Source organism: Aspergillus ruber (genome assembly GCF_000600275.1).
Source record: "Aspergillus ruber CBS 135680 unplaced genomic scaffold scaffold00051, whole genome shotgun sequence".
NCBI classification, from domain to species: domain Eukaryota; kingdom Fungi; phylum Ascomycota; class Eurotiomycetes; order Eurotiales; family Aspergillaceae; genus Aspergillus; species Aspergillus ruber.
Window position 1 is genome coordinate 1 of NW_024467347.1, and position 13,725 is coordinate 13,725.

Below are 13,725 nucleotides of genomic sequence, written 5' to 3' on the forward strand. Positions count from 1 at the left end.
GAGGTTCCTTACCGAACAATACCAACTGATGCCTGATTGATGCCTTGCTGATATCATATGGCGAAAAGCAGCGTATTTACTCTGCTATTACTGCTTTTGAAACCGCACAATCGCTTAGTATACTCTATAAGGTATTTACGGTCGTATATAGGATCCTAGATAGCACACTTTTGCAAGAATCAGAGACCTCAACCATATACGCTTGATACGTACTTTCAACCCTGACTAAGCCACATTTCCGACAAACAGGAATGGCAGGAGGTCACTAAAAAGCAGAAGAACCGAGAAATTCAAGCAGTTGCTGTAGGTAGCCAGCCTGATCCAATCAAGCCTAAGCCAGCCAAGGACAACCCCAAGGAGGCACGGAGACTACTATTTCGCCGTGAGGGAGACAAGGCTGCCCCAAGATCAGAGAAAGAGACGTCATTCTGGCTACCAACCGAGCATTAGCAAATGAAGGCTTCCAAGCGTTCATCTAGGTGATGGATGCAGGATATACCAACACCAGAGCGGTCACGATTCTCCTGGAGAAAGACACCCTGGGCTCTATGCTACTATCCGACTATAAAGAGACATTGGTCACTACGGCTCGATAGGTAGACCTAGAAGTGGTATCTGTTGAGCTACTAGAACAATGGTATCGTGTTAAGGTCCATGGGGTCCCAATCAGACGTTACCTTATCTGTGGCCTGGCTCTGGCTCGCAAGGAGATAGAACTGGGCACTGGATACCAGCTGAAGAGGAATCCAACATGGCTCTGGATTTCAAAGGAATTGCATAACAGCAACCAGAAGAGTTCTACTATCGTTATTACAGTTGGGTCACTAGAGGAGGTCCGGAGGCTCCTCATCAATGGTATTCGATTTGAGGATCCAGGTAAAGGATAGAACAGTACTGGGAAACACGAGTGGACACAGTCTGCCCTTGGTGCTGCCAGCTAGGTCATCGCAGCTTCAACGCCTGTGGGAACCGGCCACCATGCTGTTTTATATACGCGGGGCCCTATGAAGGCACTGAACATGCCTGCTGGGTATTAAACTGCCCTACCAAACCAGGAACTGTCTGCCAACACATTCCAGCAAAGTGTGACACTTGTGGCGGCTCATACCCAGCAACAGCAGGGAATTGCCCTGCTAAACAATCAGCAAGGAAGATGATGAGATCTGTAAGGTCGGATCAAAAGGATAACGTTAGTCCGACTAGCGAACCTCCGATATATGGCCAGCGTTCGCCACATATAGATAGACAAGCACTCAACAAGCACTCATCAAGCACTCATCAAGCACTCATCAAGCACTCAAGCACCCGTGTACTCTAGGATACATTAGATAGAGTATATCAATCGTTTGTTTTAATTGGGTCTTCTACATATAGGCCTCGTGCAGTCGGATGATCGACTCCTCCGGTTTCCCCTGAACCTCCGACGGAACCCATTTCAGAAGAAACCGAGGAAGAGGACTACAGAGTCTAAGAACAAAGGACGACCATCCAATTTTTAAGGCATCATGGCATCTCAATCATCACTCATCGTTGATAAGGTCCTCGAGCATGAGTGAGTGAAGCATACTGGTCGGGAGACCGCACCACTGGCAGCAGCTCCAACACGATTATTATGACGAATAAGAGGCGGCGCAATGAGGGGAACAGACGGAGGATCAATAGCAAAAATGCCTCACCAGAATCATGCGGGCAGCACCAGAACAAAGTGAAAGGAAGACAGCAGGAATTGGGTTGAATTTGAAGCAGCGATGGAGTGCATCTTTATAGAGCACGCACGGCGGTGCCAGGCGGCAATGGAACACTAATCCCAAATAGGAACGCCATACCGCTTCTAGTAATTCGCCATCACCTAAGAGTACGAAGTAGTTGATAGCACACGCGTGGTCACATAGCACAACATCACTCAAAACTACTCCTAGAGAAACGTAGCCAAACCCTGCAGCGTTAAATTGCCCCCAGCCAGGGCACGGGAGTAGAGGGCCTCTATATTTTCATCCCTACCTAATCCAGTATATCCGACACGCAACCTACATCTGACAGTCCCTAGGATATGTAAATCCGACATGATGTGGAGAGTCCTCCGCAAAAAAAGATCGCCAATAACAAAAGCAAAAACAATTCATCATGCTGTTGGCTGCGATACATAACCATGGTTCTTTTCTCTAATCGTCTTCCGAGGTTATCTCGGCGTCGTGGGGAAATCCACATCCGAAACGCGACTTCACCCCGTAACACCATCTAATCTTATACAAGAACATTGAAATGGCGGCGAATACATTACAGTGCGATGTCTGTCTCGCGCAGTTTAGTCGGCCAGATCACCTCCGGCGGCATTCCGCGTCGCGTATGGATTGCACCTCACGCTTCGAATTCATTGGGTTAACGCCACGCAGATAAAGATCAAAGACCGTATGAATGCGATGGCTGCAAACGCTCATTTAAACGAAGGTATGCACATCCCACCTACAGACCGGACCGGGTTATAACGGATACAGCGATGCTCTCAAACGACACGAAAGAACCTGTAAAACCCTCTTCACCAGCCCCGACGATACCCTCGAAAACGACAATAGACCACAAAAACGAATCTGTCATGTTACTCAGCCAGACGCAAATGGCCACCCCGATGGTTTGTCTCCAGACATATCCGGCTTGATCAACCAACCTATCCAAACACCGGGAAATGAATTTCTCGCAAGTATGCCGTCGGGGCTTGATTTTACTGCGTTGGACTGGTTATATCCACCATCCCTCGAACCAGATATTACTCTCGCAGAACGACTGGAGTATCTCGCATATTTCACCTCGGCACGAGGCATGGCGACGTTTCTTGATCGGGAGACTTTACGACGGAAACAAGATATGATATCACAATACTACAACACACTAACGAGCATAATCAATGAGGACTGTGGTCAAGACGATGGCCTCCTCTCCAAATCTGCCGAGATAATCAACCATCTAAAATCTACAGTGACAACCGACCCATCCACAATCGTCACGGCATCTATTCCCTCCTGGACATCAGAAACGCACCGCGCAGCCACAGAATTCTTCTCCCCTACTAGCATTCGTCGTTTTCTGATATTTTTCTGGGCCCTATGGTACCCAACCTGTCCTTTCGTGCATAATCCATTCTTCGACCCCGCGAATGCCTCGCCAGCATTACTAGCCGTTATGGTGATCATCGGTGCATGTATGTCTCCAGACGAAGAGGATGGAAAACGAGCGAGGAAATGGATGGATCTAGTGGAGGTAATCACGTTCCGACAGGAGTGGTTTACTGATGCAGAGCAAGCACCTAAACCCAGCTATGGGAAATGGAAGAAGAGATTGGAGTGTATTCAAACGGCGTATTTGGTGTGCTCGTTACAGAAGCGCGAGGGCTCAGTTGAGGCGCAGGGGAGGGTGAGACGGTATAGACATGCTATGATGGTTTCGGTATGACAACAGCCAGCTACACCTACTCTACCCTGCAAACCTGTACTAATTATGCAGCTCGCAAGAGAAATCGGATTATCAACGGCAACGCACCCCCGAACCCTCCCAGCACGCGCATCCGACGAATGGTGGAGACAGTTCGCAGCTGAAGAGGAGATGGTCAGAACCTTGATATACGTCTTCCTCTTCGACGCCGCCCTAACAATCTTCCACAATTCTCCCCCGCGCATGGTCGTCTCCGAGCTCCGAATGGACATGGCTTGCCCGGAGGCCTGTTTCCAGGCTGAGTCTGCTGAGGAGTGTTTATCTGAACTTGAAAAATGGTCAGGTAGCGTCTTCTGGCGCGAGAGGTTATCGGTGGCTTCTGTTGTGCGGAGGATGTGTCAACCTCAACCCCAGACTGAAGCCCAGGCATCAGAAACCCTAGAACCAGCCCCAGGCTTCTCACGAATGGGAACGCTAAACCTCTTCACCACCGTTCAATGTAAACCTCCTCTCTTCCACCCATAAGCTCTATTATTAACGATACGTAGGCCTCCACTCCCTAACCTTTCACCTCCAAAACTCCCTCATAACAATCCCCTCGCCTTTAACACCGCTCCAAACCGGTCTTGAAAGCTGGCGCCTCACATGGAACAAGCGAATACCAGAAGATTCGCATATCCCGCATCGACCAGATACATTGTGGAAACAGATTGGGTTTGCGAGGTATGCGCCGGAGTTTTGGCAGTTGGCACGGATATTGGTCATGAGGCTGGCTTCAGGGGATTTGGGGGAGGCGGAGTGGGGAGAGTTGCGGTTGGGGGTACATGGGAACGAGGACATGGGGGGAAGGGCAGGGGAGAGGTATGATCATACGGACATGGAGGATGTTAATGGGTTGATTGAGGAGTATAGGAGGATGAGCTTGGGGGTTTGTATGTGGTTTCCATCGAATGGTATATAATACATTTCATTGTTTAATACTATTGCGACGCTTCACCCTAACATCGAAATTCACGGGTTTCACGAACCAGAAGTTCTCCGTCTCCCATTCTCGTTCCGGATTGACGAGCTCGAAATCAAAGTCCCGAACCAGACGAGGAATTAATTTCGACATCTCAAGGATGGAAATGTGTTTCCCCAGACATGTTCGTGATCCAAGGCCGAACTGTCTCGTTAGCTTCCGCTATTTTAGTTCCTTTTAAGGGCGGACACTCACAGGCATATACATGTCATTCATAACCTTCAATCTCTCTGGATAATTCTCCGCCTCAATCCATCTATCAGGCCTAAAAGTCTTCGCATCAGGGAAAATATCCTCATTATAATGCGCAACCCAAGTGTTAATCCCAACGACCATTCCAGCAGGGAAGAATCTTCCACTAATTTCCGCACCACCAGCAGGAACTTCTCTCCACAATGGCAGACCAGTTGCACTGTGCATGCGGAGGGCTTCTTTCACGACTGCTTGGAAGTACGGCATCTCCTGGCTTTCCTTGAAAGTGGCTTTCTCGCTGCAGCGTCCCTGCTCGGTAAACGAGTCGATTTCCTTGCGTAATTTGTCCAGTACACCTGGTCTCCGAAGACAATGGTACAATATCGCACTAAGACTAATCGCTGTTGTATCCGACCCCGCGATAACATTCGACTGGCCCATCATAAACAAATGATAATCAGTGACCTTTTGTGGATCCTTGTCCCTCGCCAGAACCATTTTTTCAAGGAAATCCTGCGTCTTCGTTTGCATTCTGAGACCAGCTTCGGGGTCTGCTTTCAAATCGTTATGCCGCGCGATCTTCCCCTGTACATATTGCATGATATACGCCCGTCCACCGGCCCCAGACCAGCTGAAGCGGCTTAGCGGGCCGAAAAGCCGAGGATGCCATTGTGGGTATATGCCGACGAGAGTGCTGTACATCATTAGTTTCTGGAGGGCGGCCATGGCGCCCTCGATGTCTTTGCCTTCGCTTAGGAAGCCTGCGCTGTTAGCTACTTATAATAGGGGAAGTAGAAGAGGGGAAAGATACCAAACCGTCCACCGAACGTAATACTCGAAATAACATCAAACGCATAACACTGGAACCAATGCCCCATATTCAACTCCTGCCTCTTATCCGCATGTTCCTCAAGCCGTCGTGAAAATATATCCGCACAGTCATCCACAAACGCCTCGTAATGTACCAACGAACTCATCGAGTATAAGCTCGAGAATCGTTTACGCGTTTCAGCTTCGTCATTCAGCCCACCCAACCAGTCCAATTCAAGACAGGAAAGCTTACCATGCCGTCTCACGTCCCTATCCGGAAACAAAGTCCACCTCTCCGGACTCGGATGTTTCCATCCCTCGTACCAAGCAGACTTAGTGAACTTACTCCCCGTTCCGTATATGGTCTTCACGGCTGCTGGATCGGCGATGCTGTAATGGTCTGGTGAAATGCGCACGATGGGGCCGTATCTCTGGTGTAAGTTGATGTTGTCGGTTTCGAAGTGAGCGGAGCGCACGCGGTTGAAGTACCAGAGCTTCGTGAAGCGAGTCCAGAATGGGCCGGGGAGGGTTAGGAGGGGGGAGGTTAGGGATTTATAGAGGATGTGGAGAAGGTAGAGGAGGGGTGGCAGGAGGAGGAAAGTATGCATTGTGTGGCTTGAGTGGAATTGGATGGGATAAGGATGATTGTTGATGGTCAGAGAATGAGAGGTGAGATGGTTTATATACCCGTCACTCGCTGGCTCAATGCTATGCCCATGGACAAGTGTGGAGGTATAGATCTCCGCCTCCACCCCCACCTCCACACTTTATTTCCTGCTGTTATACAGAGCAATTGCCCTACGACAATGATATAAAGGATTACATTTAGAGAGATATTTCCGAGAAGTTCATTGAAGCATTTTAACGGAAAGCGAACCTGCGTACATAACTCATTACTGGCATAGAGCCGAGAATAACACTGATACATCGAGTGAAGAGCTCAGCAAACAAAACATAACCATAACAATAGCCATCCTCAAACTTCCAACCCAGAATAAAGATCACTTCCTATCGCCCCAAAGCCCAACAATCCCCATCGCCAACGCAGCCCCCGAAAACACTCCTCTCACCAAATGGGCAACTCTCTCCTCCTCCATCTCCTCCTGTACCCTCTCTCCATTAACACCACCCTCTTCTGCCTCCACAACAACAATATCCTCCTCCTTCTTCCCTGGCACACCCTTTCCAAGCAGAGACGCACAGTAACTCTCCTGCCAAATACTAACCACCCAGTTCTGAACCCCGGACTGTCTGTTAAACCAGTAGTCGATGCCGTACGAGCCCAGAGCCGAGGCCAGACACATCCACACGAGGTAGGGGTGTTTGCGGTGGCGCGGGGAGACGAGATAGGCCAGGAGCAGGGTCGTGTTGGCGACGTTGGTGAGACGGAAGGAGTGCTTGCGGGAGAGGCGTTTGGCTTCGGTGAGGGAGCGCGCCGCAGAGGTAGAAGTGGGGAGGAGTTTTAGAGAGGGAATGGTTACGGTTGTGGTTGTGTAGGAAAGGCCCTGTCAGTTGTTAGTATGGACGAATTGGGTTTAGGATGGATGGATGGACGGAGGGGCTCACAGTCAACAGGCCTAGGGAAACCGTTCCCACGAACTTGGAGACGGTGATGGGACACGGCATGATGGTGAACTGGCTTGCCACGCCGAAGCTCTTTGAATACAGGTATGGACGGTTGGACAATGTAGAGTCAACTGTACAGAGAACGGAGTAGAAGGGAAAAAATGGGACAGCCGGAAGTGACGTCGGAATTAGTTGATTATCCGGCCAATGGAAGACGCCCGATTCCAAGCAAACAATTGGGTTGCGGTATATATTGGGTAGCAAATATGATCGTTCTAGATCTATACAGACACCAGCCAAGCTCAATATGAAGATGTTTTTGGGTATGATCGTGGGATTTTCATGCCTGAGTCATAAGGCTTACACGCATGCATAATGTGATTACTGATCTGTGCATAAATTACGGATGCATGTACAAGGTCGTACCGACAGCCGCGGCTTTTTCCCCCTTTGGCAGTGGAGAAGGCGTCACCAGGGGACTCGACTCCAGACAGATAACTCCATATTCCCTCCTTCAATCCATTCTCTATAGTATAATAATTCATTCGTACTGCAAAATGTCCTCCAAACTTGACTATATCAGCGACACCTGGAAGGACGGCCTCTTCGGTATTCGTCCCATCCCATTCTGAAACCATAATTAAACTAACCGATACAAGCAAACAAGGTCGTCTTCTGCACCGGCGGCGCAGGAACAATCTGCAGCGCCCAGGTGCGCGCTCTCGTCCACCTAGGTGCAGATGCATGCATTGTCGGACGAAACGTGGAGAAGACAGAACGTGTTGCCAAGGACATCGCCACTGTTCGGCCCGGTGCGAAGGTGATCGGTATTGGGGCTGTGGATGTGCGGAAACTCGAGAGCTTGAATGATGCTGTTGCGCGGTGTGTGGAGGCGTTTGGGGGGATTGATTTTGTGATGTGCGTGCGCTCCATGAATTAGGGGGGTTGTTGATACTAACATGTGTTCAGTGCCGGTGCCGCGGGCAACTTCCTTGCTTCGATTAACCAGCTTTCTGCCAATGCTTTCAAGTCTGTAATTGATATCGATATCTTGGGGTCTTACAATACCCTCAAAGCTACGCTCCCGTATCTGGTCGAATCTGCCAAGAAGCACAGGGTCGACTCGAACACTCGTATGTCACCACCCCCAATCAACTTAATGCCATATTAACAAGCAACAGTCAAGCCATCCCCCGCCGGCACAGGCGGCCGAATCATCTTCGTCAGCGCGACTATCCACTACAGAACTATGCCCTTCCAGACGCATGTTTCCGTGGCCAAGGCAGGAATCGATGCTTTGTCGCACAGCGTTGCTATTGAATTTGGTCCCTTGGGTGTTACTTCTAATATCATTGCACCTGGACCGATTGCTGCGACTGAGGGAATGGATCGTCTTCTCCCCTCTGACGCGAAGAAAGCGTACATCAAGTCCCAGCCGCTGGGAAGAATCGGGTCTGTCCGCGATATTGCGGATGCAACTGTGTACGTCTTCGCGGATACCGGGAGCTATGTTAGTGGACAGGTGTTAGTTGGTATGCATCCACCCATGGTCAAACAAACGATTGCAAGAGAACAGAACTAACGATATTCAGTCGACGGCGCGGCCTGGCGTATGTCCGCTGGCGGTGGCTCGTTCGGAAAGCTCGAGTATCCTGATTTCCTACTTTCCGGGGATGCAGTTCCGAATGTGAAGGGGGCAAAGGAGTCGAAATTGTAAGGGTGACTATATGCTGATGGTTCAGAGGCGTTTTGTTTTTGTTTTTGTGTTTGTATGTGTGTATGCATTCGATAATAAATGGGCTTCTTTGTTGTCTCGAGGTAGGGTAGGACTTTCAAAGATATGAACAGATTCTCCCGTTATTTATCCCGAATATCATTGTGAACAGCCCTCGAACAAAAATTGCACAATGACACATGTTTTTGGCAAAACAATGCATTGTACACTCATTCTCTTTTATTGGATATATCTTCAAAGGGATCCCCAAGACAACCAACAAAGCCTTGTCTTCGAGTCCCCAGGGCACGCCCCTTTGATATCTAATGTATAGCCATTGCTCGCTTACCCTCAAAGGATAAGTCTGTAGCAAACTCAAGATAACTACGAGACGAATGTCCCGTTGCTTATGAACCATTATATAGATCCATTGTTCGCCTATGTTGAAAGAAATCAATTTTAAGGATGATTCCGTAGGAAAGCTAAGACAACTACGAGACGAGCATCACGTTGTCTGCACAGGAGAGAATAAAAAGATGCTGTCCCAGTTCATTTTTCTGTAACCATCATCAACCATCTTGGTACACAATACAAGATCATTACGAATTTATATACTACACTTATACTTATACTTACTGAAAACAAACCTAAAATAATTTCACAATGTCCATGTCCAGATCCATGTCCAACAACGACGATTTCTCGCGCCACAACATCCCCGGCTTCATGGAAGACGACACGCATATCATCGAGGCAGATGATGACTCGGATGGTGACGAGGTAGTGGACATAGAAGACATGTCGGGCATCGACAACTACGTCGACGAGGATTGCACCGTGTCGGATGAGGAGTCTGAGCCTGAGGATCTCGCAGGGATGCACGGCAACGGCGACAGCAAATTACAGAGTGAAGTGAACCGCCTCCGGAAAGAGCTTGCAAGAGCTAATGACGAAAACGAGAAGAAGGATGGCAAATTGGTAAAGCTTGAGTGGAGCAAGGGTGAGCTAGTAAAGGATACTAACCGGTTAAATGAGCAGATGAATGAGTTGAAGGAGAAATTGACGACGACAGAAGTTGGCTCTTTGAACAAGAATCTGTCAGGTAGCATGTATGGTGTCAAGGATGGTGGCTACAATCCTCTTCAGGATAGGGTGAATCATCTCAGCCAGGAACTGAGTGAAGAAAAAGAAGCGAATGAAGAGAAGACTGGGATGATTGCGAAGCTCGAATGTGACCTCAAATTGGCTCAGGGACGGTTTGCGGAAGATACCGACCGGATGACCGGGGAAATTGAGCATCTTGAGCACGCACTAGCGCAGGAGCAAGAAAACGTAAAGGACTTCAAAGCTCATATCATGGATCTTCAACGCCACAAGTCAGACATGGAGGAAGACCTCAAAGCGGCAGGGGAGCAGCGTGCGAGCGATGTGGAAGAAAACGAGAATTTGCGCACGCAGCTCAAGTCCTGCAATGAGAAATCGAAATGTATGCGGCAGCGTAATGGGGAGATGGAGAAAGAGATGCGAGCAATGGTTGATGACTTTCAGAAAGTTCTGGCGAAGGCTAACAGTGACAAATATGAGTATAAGAAAAAGTACGAGTCGTCCCAGGGTCAACTGGGGGAGATGGCCAGTGCGTTGGAGAATTGCGAGAATGCATACTTACAGCAAAAAGAACAGCTCTTCAGGTCGAACCATTCGCTTCAGCAGGTCCGATATGAGGCCAATTATACGCAGTTCGACTCTGGCTTTAATGGCAATGACAGCAGGTCTCCCAGCAGAAATGATAATCAGCCGCAATCTACGCGGCTGGATGCAGAACTCGAAGATGAACTGGAGAGTGAAACAGAAGGTTTTTATTTCATCCGAGACGAGGGAATTTCCGATAAGACTGATGTTTCTCAACGGGGCGACCATGCTGATTCTTGGTTAAACCCGAACAAGTCCCGTTCCCCTGGTCGCGCACGAAGTACAAACTTTGATGGAAGCATGTCTGATTCAGAAGATGGGTGGATAGGCACTTCAGACAATAACGACGACGGTGATTTTGTTGAACTAAGCCCCGGCGTGGACATGGATTTGAATGGTAAGTCCGCTATCGAAGTGGTACACGATGAAGCACCAACTTCAGATGGAAACAAGCCAGAGAGTGAAGATGAGTACTATGAAGACGTAGAGAGCAACCACACAAGCAGACTACTCGCAAACAGCATACACAAGCACGAGGAAGCTCTAGTCAATCATCCGAGACAGCCCTTTGGGATTCCGTCGACCTCGAGACGGTTTTGGGCAGACGAAGACACAGCCCAGTATGCGCCACAATTTGATCATAGCGCATATCAGAAGCGAGAAACGTTTGAACAAGGGACTCAGACGGAAGACATCCCTCGAACCCCCGACCGGGGTTTCAATGAAGAGGATCGAGAGCGGCTTATCAGCACCCTGCACCCTCTACTTTACCTGCTTTACATGCTGACGATACTATTGGGTGGTATGATAAACAGGCTGATACGCCTCGAGGTAACCCTCAAAAAGCAGTTCAATCTTCCAACCGATGTTGAATATATCAAGACAAGCTCGAGGGATCAGATCCATGGGGCCATGGACACATCTCCAAGCCAGCAGGATGATACGGCGCAGCACCAGTCGGAAGTAACCATGACCACGTCCGTCCGAAAAGCCGAGGGACATCTTAAACACCTAGTGCGATATGTACTCCTGTGGAGCTGCGTTCTCGGAGTTTTGATGGTAAGGCTGGTGTATGTGTGGTGGAGTGATGACGAGTGGCAGTGGACAGCAGCTAACAAGACCCCACGCTGTGTTCCTATTGAGTTGCTTAGAGGCCACAGCAATGAGCATGACTGGGTGCAGGTATGGAACTTTCAAGTGGTGAAAATTTTGAATGACCGCGTGGCAGGCTAGCCTTATAGGTTAGTGTCCGGATGCATTTTTAGAACCGGCGACTAAGCCACTTGATAGATCGTGAGCATGCTAAAAACGTCAAGTAGGGTATTAAGTATAGAATAGACTGGGTATTCTTATTCTTCTTCTTTCCATTATTGTGTTGTTGTTGTACTCTATATCACCTATCTCAGTATTGAAACACTGGCGGAACAAGTTTCAACCGCGTCACCTGATATATATGCCTGAGGATGTAACTAAACCACAAACAGACTAGCGCCACGCAGGCCGTTGCGTCACCCACTCCGCCGCGACGCGCCGCAGCCAATAAACTACTAGTGGCATTCGTCAACCACTCCTCTCCTCTCTTCTATCTTCGGAACTGCCTCCATCCCAACCATCTCATCTCATCTGCCACTCTCTTTCTTTTTTCTTATCTCACCCTATGTCCATCTTTTAAATCTCTTATACTCTTCTATTCTTCTATTTTTCTTCTTCTTCCTTTCTCCCTTGCTTCATCTGCTTACTATCGACCATGTTCCTTCGTTCTTTCTTATTAGGGGCTACCGCCCTGACTTTGCCTTCTAGCGCCGTGCTTGTTGTCCCGGAGACTCAGGGAATCGCTTCTGACGATGGCATTTCGGCGCTGAGCCCTCTAGAGGCGCAATCGACACAGCAGCAACTGATTGAACTTTCTTGCACCGAATGTCCGTTCCGCGAAGTCGACGAGGACGGCCAAGTAAGCTGGTCTGACGGTTTCAAGACGTCTCTCGTACGTTGCACTGACCCCCCTTCGCTATGCAGAAGGTATGCTGACATGCAGATCGCAGTCCTTGAATTTCTCGGTCGATGACGGATTGCTCCTGGCCAACGATCATCAGGTCTTCCCGCCACCACCACCCGTCACTATCAATGCCGTTCAGCGTCGCGAATCCGATGGCGAAGAATCCGACCCGATCCCTCTGGGCTACGCCCTCGAGGTGATGCCTTTGCCCACCCCTCCCGAGGAGGAGGTCGAACTGTTAGAGATCCGTTTCACCGTCCTAGACCTCGACAGTCACCCCGTTCCCCTTGATACCGTTGCGATTTCCCTGATCCACGACCGTGAGGGCAGCATCTACATGGCCAAGACCGAGGTGGAGGAGACCGCTCCCAACCGCGTGTCCTGGAAGCAGTGCCGCGGTAAACCCAGCTGCTTGAGAAAGCTTCTGTTCAACCGTATGCACGACTTGTTTGCTGCCGCCAAAACCCGTATGCTGGGTATGAAGTCTAGACTGGCTGGACCCAAGGGCTGCCACGGTCGTCCTCCGTTCCCTCGCCCTATGCACCATGGCCCTCACCACCACCACGGTGATGGTGCCTGGGCTGAAGGTGGCCCCTCGCACGCCGGTGACCACTTCCCTCCGCCGCCCCCGCCGCACATGCACCACTTCCACCACGGTGGCTTGCACCACACTATGTCTCGTATCTTCCGTTTCATTGTTGTTCCCGCCGTCCTCGGTGTTCTGGCTGGTCTTCTCGCGAGTGCTCTTGGTATGCTGTTTGGCCAGGTCGTTATCTTCTTCTGGCTGCGTTACCGTCGCTCGGGCGACAAGCAAACCACTGCCAACCTGGAGCGAGGAACCGCGTCTGAGAAGCAGGGCTTGATGGAGGAGTCTGACGAGATTCCCCCTCCTTACGTTGACGAAGGAGTGATCGTTTCGGATGAAAAGCAATGAATGACAATCGCTAAGGCGGATTAACATTATGTTTATATGTACAAACACGGACTGTGCTGTGCGATAGTCCTTGAACATCACTTTATGACCTTTTTTTTTTTCTTTCTCGGTGCTTTTGGTATTGAAATTTGGGCTTTCTTGGGTGTTTTGTGTCTTTTCTGTCTGTCCTTAGGATTCTCTTACCGTCAACAAATTTTATTAGCCTATAATTAGGCTGAATAGATACAGTAAATCAATATTCATATCCTTCTTGCTACCATGATTATTTAATATAGACGAGATATGACCCTAGAAACCTGTCGAGTCGTTCCATATAAAGTGGACAGATCACGTGCAATCAGGAACGTGAACTCCACGCATTCCCCTCCATCGGCGTC

At 49.3% G+C, this 13,725-nt stretch overlaps 8 protein-coding genes across 8 annotated transcripts; 6 read left to right on the forward strand and 2 right to left on the reverse strand.

Moving 5' to 3' along the window:
* The first annotated feature begins 333 nt into the window (after positions 1 to 333).
* On the forward strand, positions 334 to 1,020 carry EURHEDRAFT_550366 (uncharacterized protein). The gene is made up of 2 exons (XM_040787516.1): positions 334 to 578; positions 624 to 1,020. Exons 1-2 carry the CDS (start codon positions 483 to 485, stop codon positions 885 to 887), a joined length of 360 nt encoding a protein of 119 aa, XP_040634029.1. The 5' UTR covers positions 334 to 482; the 3' UTR covers positions 888 to 1,020.
* EURHEDRAFT_417492 (uncharacterized protein) lies at positions 841 to 1,718 on the forward strand. Its single transcript, XM_040783214.1, has 2 exons — positions 841 to 1,314; positions 1,369 to 1,718. The coding sequence occupies exons 1-2, from the start codon at positions 1,157 to 1,159 to the stop codon at positions 1,391 to 1,393; spliced, it is 183 nt and encodes a 60-aa protein (XP_040634030.1). The 5' UTR covers positions 841 to 1,156; the 3' UTR covers positions 1,394 to 1,718.
* A 564-nt stretch (positions 1,719 to 2,282) lies between these two features.
* On the forward strand, positions 2,283 to 4,387 carry EURHEDRAFT_527073 (transcription factor domain-containing protein; the record flags this gene model as incomplete). Its single annotated transcript, XM_040787009.1, has 5 exons — positions 2,283 to 2,344; positions 2,394 to 2,448; positions 2,496 to 3,441; positions 3,499 to 3,925; positions 3,975 to 4,387. Exons 3-5 carry the CDS (start codon positions 2,701 to 2,703, stop codon positions 4,385 to 4,387), a joined length of 1,581 nt encoding a protein of 526 aa, XP_040634031.1. The 5' UTR covers positions 2,283 to 2,344; positions 2,394 to 2,448; positions 2,496 to 2,700.
* EURHEDRAFT_417495 (cytochrome P450) lies at positions 4,354 to 6,093 on the reverse strand. The gene is made up of 4 exons (XM_040783215.1): positions 5,703 to 6,093; positions 5,451 to 5,651; positions 4,643 to 5,400; positions 4,354 to 4,591 (listed from the first exon to the last, which is right to left on the reverse strand). Exons 1-4 carry the CDS (start codon positions 6,055 to 6,057, stop codon positions 4,394 to 4,396), a joined length of 1,512 nt encoding a protein of 503 aa, XP_040634032.1. The 5' UTR covers positions 6,058 to 6,093; the 3' UTR covers positions 4,354 to 4,393.
* Positions 6,094 to 6,450: 357 nt separating this feature from the next.
* EURHEDRAFT_467376 (uncharacterized protein) lies at positions 6,451 to 7,075 on the reverse strand (the record flags this gene model as incomplete). The annotated part of the gene is made up of 2 exons (XM_040785175.1): positions 6,451 to 6,954; positions 7,016 to 7,075. The coding sequence occupies 2 exons, from the start codon at positions 7,073 to 7,075 to the stop codon at positions 6,451 to 6,453; spliced, it is 564 nt and encodes a 187-aa protein (XP_040634033.1).
* A 497-nt stretch (positions 7,076 to 7,572) lies between these two features.
* Positions 7,573 to 8,732, forward strand: EURHEDRAFT_467366 (SDR family oxidoreductase; the record flags this gene model as incomplete). The annotated part of the gene is made up of 5 exons (XM_040785173.1): positions 7,573 to 7,624; positions 7,675 to 7,933; positions 7,985 to 8,148; positions 8,197 to 8,547; positions 8,608 to 8,732. 5 exons carry the CDS (start codon positions 7,573 to 7,575, stop codon positions 8,730 to 8,732), a joined length of 951 nt encoding a protein of 316 aa, XP_040634034.1.
* A 398-nt stretch (positions 8,733 to 9,130) lies between these two features.
* On the forward strand, positions 9,131 to 11,836 carry EURHEDRAFT_309459 (uncharacterized protein). Its single transcript, XM_040778302.1, has one exon. It carries the CDS (start codon positions 9,393 to 9,395, stop codon positions 11,649 to 11,651), a length of 2,259 nt encoding a protein of 752 aa, XP_040634035.1. The 5' UTR covers positions 9,131 to 9,392; the 3' UTR covers positions 11,652 to 11,836.
* A 146-nt stretch (positions 11,837 to 11,982) lies between these two features.
* Positions 11,983 to 13,487, forward strand: EURHEDRAFT_489223 (uncharacterized protein). The gene is made up of 2 exons (XM_040785614.1): positions 11,983 to 12,402; positions 12,461 to 13,487. The coding sequence occupies exons 1-2, from the start codon at positions 12,166 to 12,168 to the stop codon at positions 13,346 to 13,348; spliced, it is 1,125 nt and encodes a 374-aa protein (XP_040634036.1). The 5' UTR covers positions 11,983 to 12,165; the 3' UTR covers positions 13,349 to 13,487.
* Positions 13,488 to 13,725: the final 238 nt, after the last annotated feature.

What these genes read in the sequence shown, in the direction of transcription:
- EURHEDRAFT_489223 (XM_040785614.1), top strand. Translation starts at nt 12,166, where the DNA reads ATGTTCCTTCGTTCTTTCTTATTAGGGGCTACCGCCCTGACTTTGCCT. An exon ending in ACGGTTTCAAGACGTCTCTC is followed by an intron (nt 12,403 to 12,460) that starts GTACGTTGCACT and finishes TGCAGATCGCAG; the next exon opens with TCCTTGAATTTCTCGGTCGA.
- EURHEDRAFT_550366 (XM_040787516.1), top strand. Translation starts at nt 483, where the DNA reads ATGGATGCAGGATATACCAACACCAGAGCGGTCACGATTCTCCTGGAG. An exon ending in CCGACTATAAAGAGACATTG is followed by an intron (nt 579 to 623) that starts GTCACTACGGCT and finishes GTATCTGTTGAG; the next exon opens with CTACTAGAACAATGGTATCG.
- EURHEDRAFT_417492 (XM_040783214.1), top strand. Translation starts at nt 1,157, where the DNA reads ATGAGATCTGTAAGGTCGGATCAAAAGGATAACGTTAGTCCGACTAGC. An exon ending in CACTCAAGCACCCGTGTACT is followed by an intron (nt 1,315 to 1,368) that starts CTAGGATACATT and finishes TGGGTCTTCTAC; the next exon opens with ATATAGGCCTCGTGCAGTCG.
- EURHEDRAFT_417495 (XM_040783215.1), bottom strand. Translation starts at nt 6,057, where the DNA reads ATGCATACTTTCCTCCTCCTGCCACCCCTCCTCTACCTTCTCCACATC. An exon ending in TAGGGACGTGAGACGGCATG is followed by an intron (nt 5,652 to 5,702) that starts GTAAGCTTTCCT and finishes TGAATGACGAAG; the next exon opens with CTGAAACGCGTAAACGATTC. An exon ending in TGAATGACATGTATATGCCT is followed by an intron (nt 4,592 to 4,642) that starts GTGAGTGTCCGC and finishes CTAACGAGACAG; the next exon opens with TTCGGCCTTGGATCACGAAC.
- EURHEDRAFT_309459 (XM_040778302.1), top strand. Translation starts at nt 9,393, where the DNA reads ATGTCCATGTCCAGATCCATGTCCAACAACGACGATTTCTCGCGCCAC.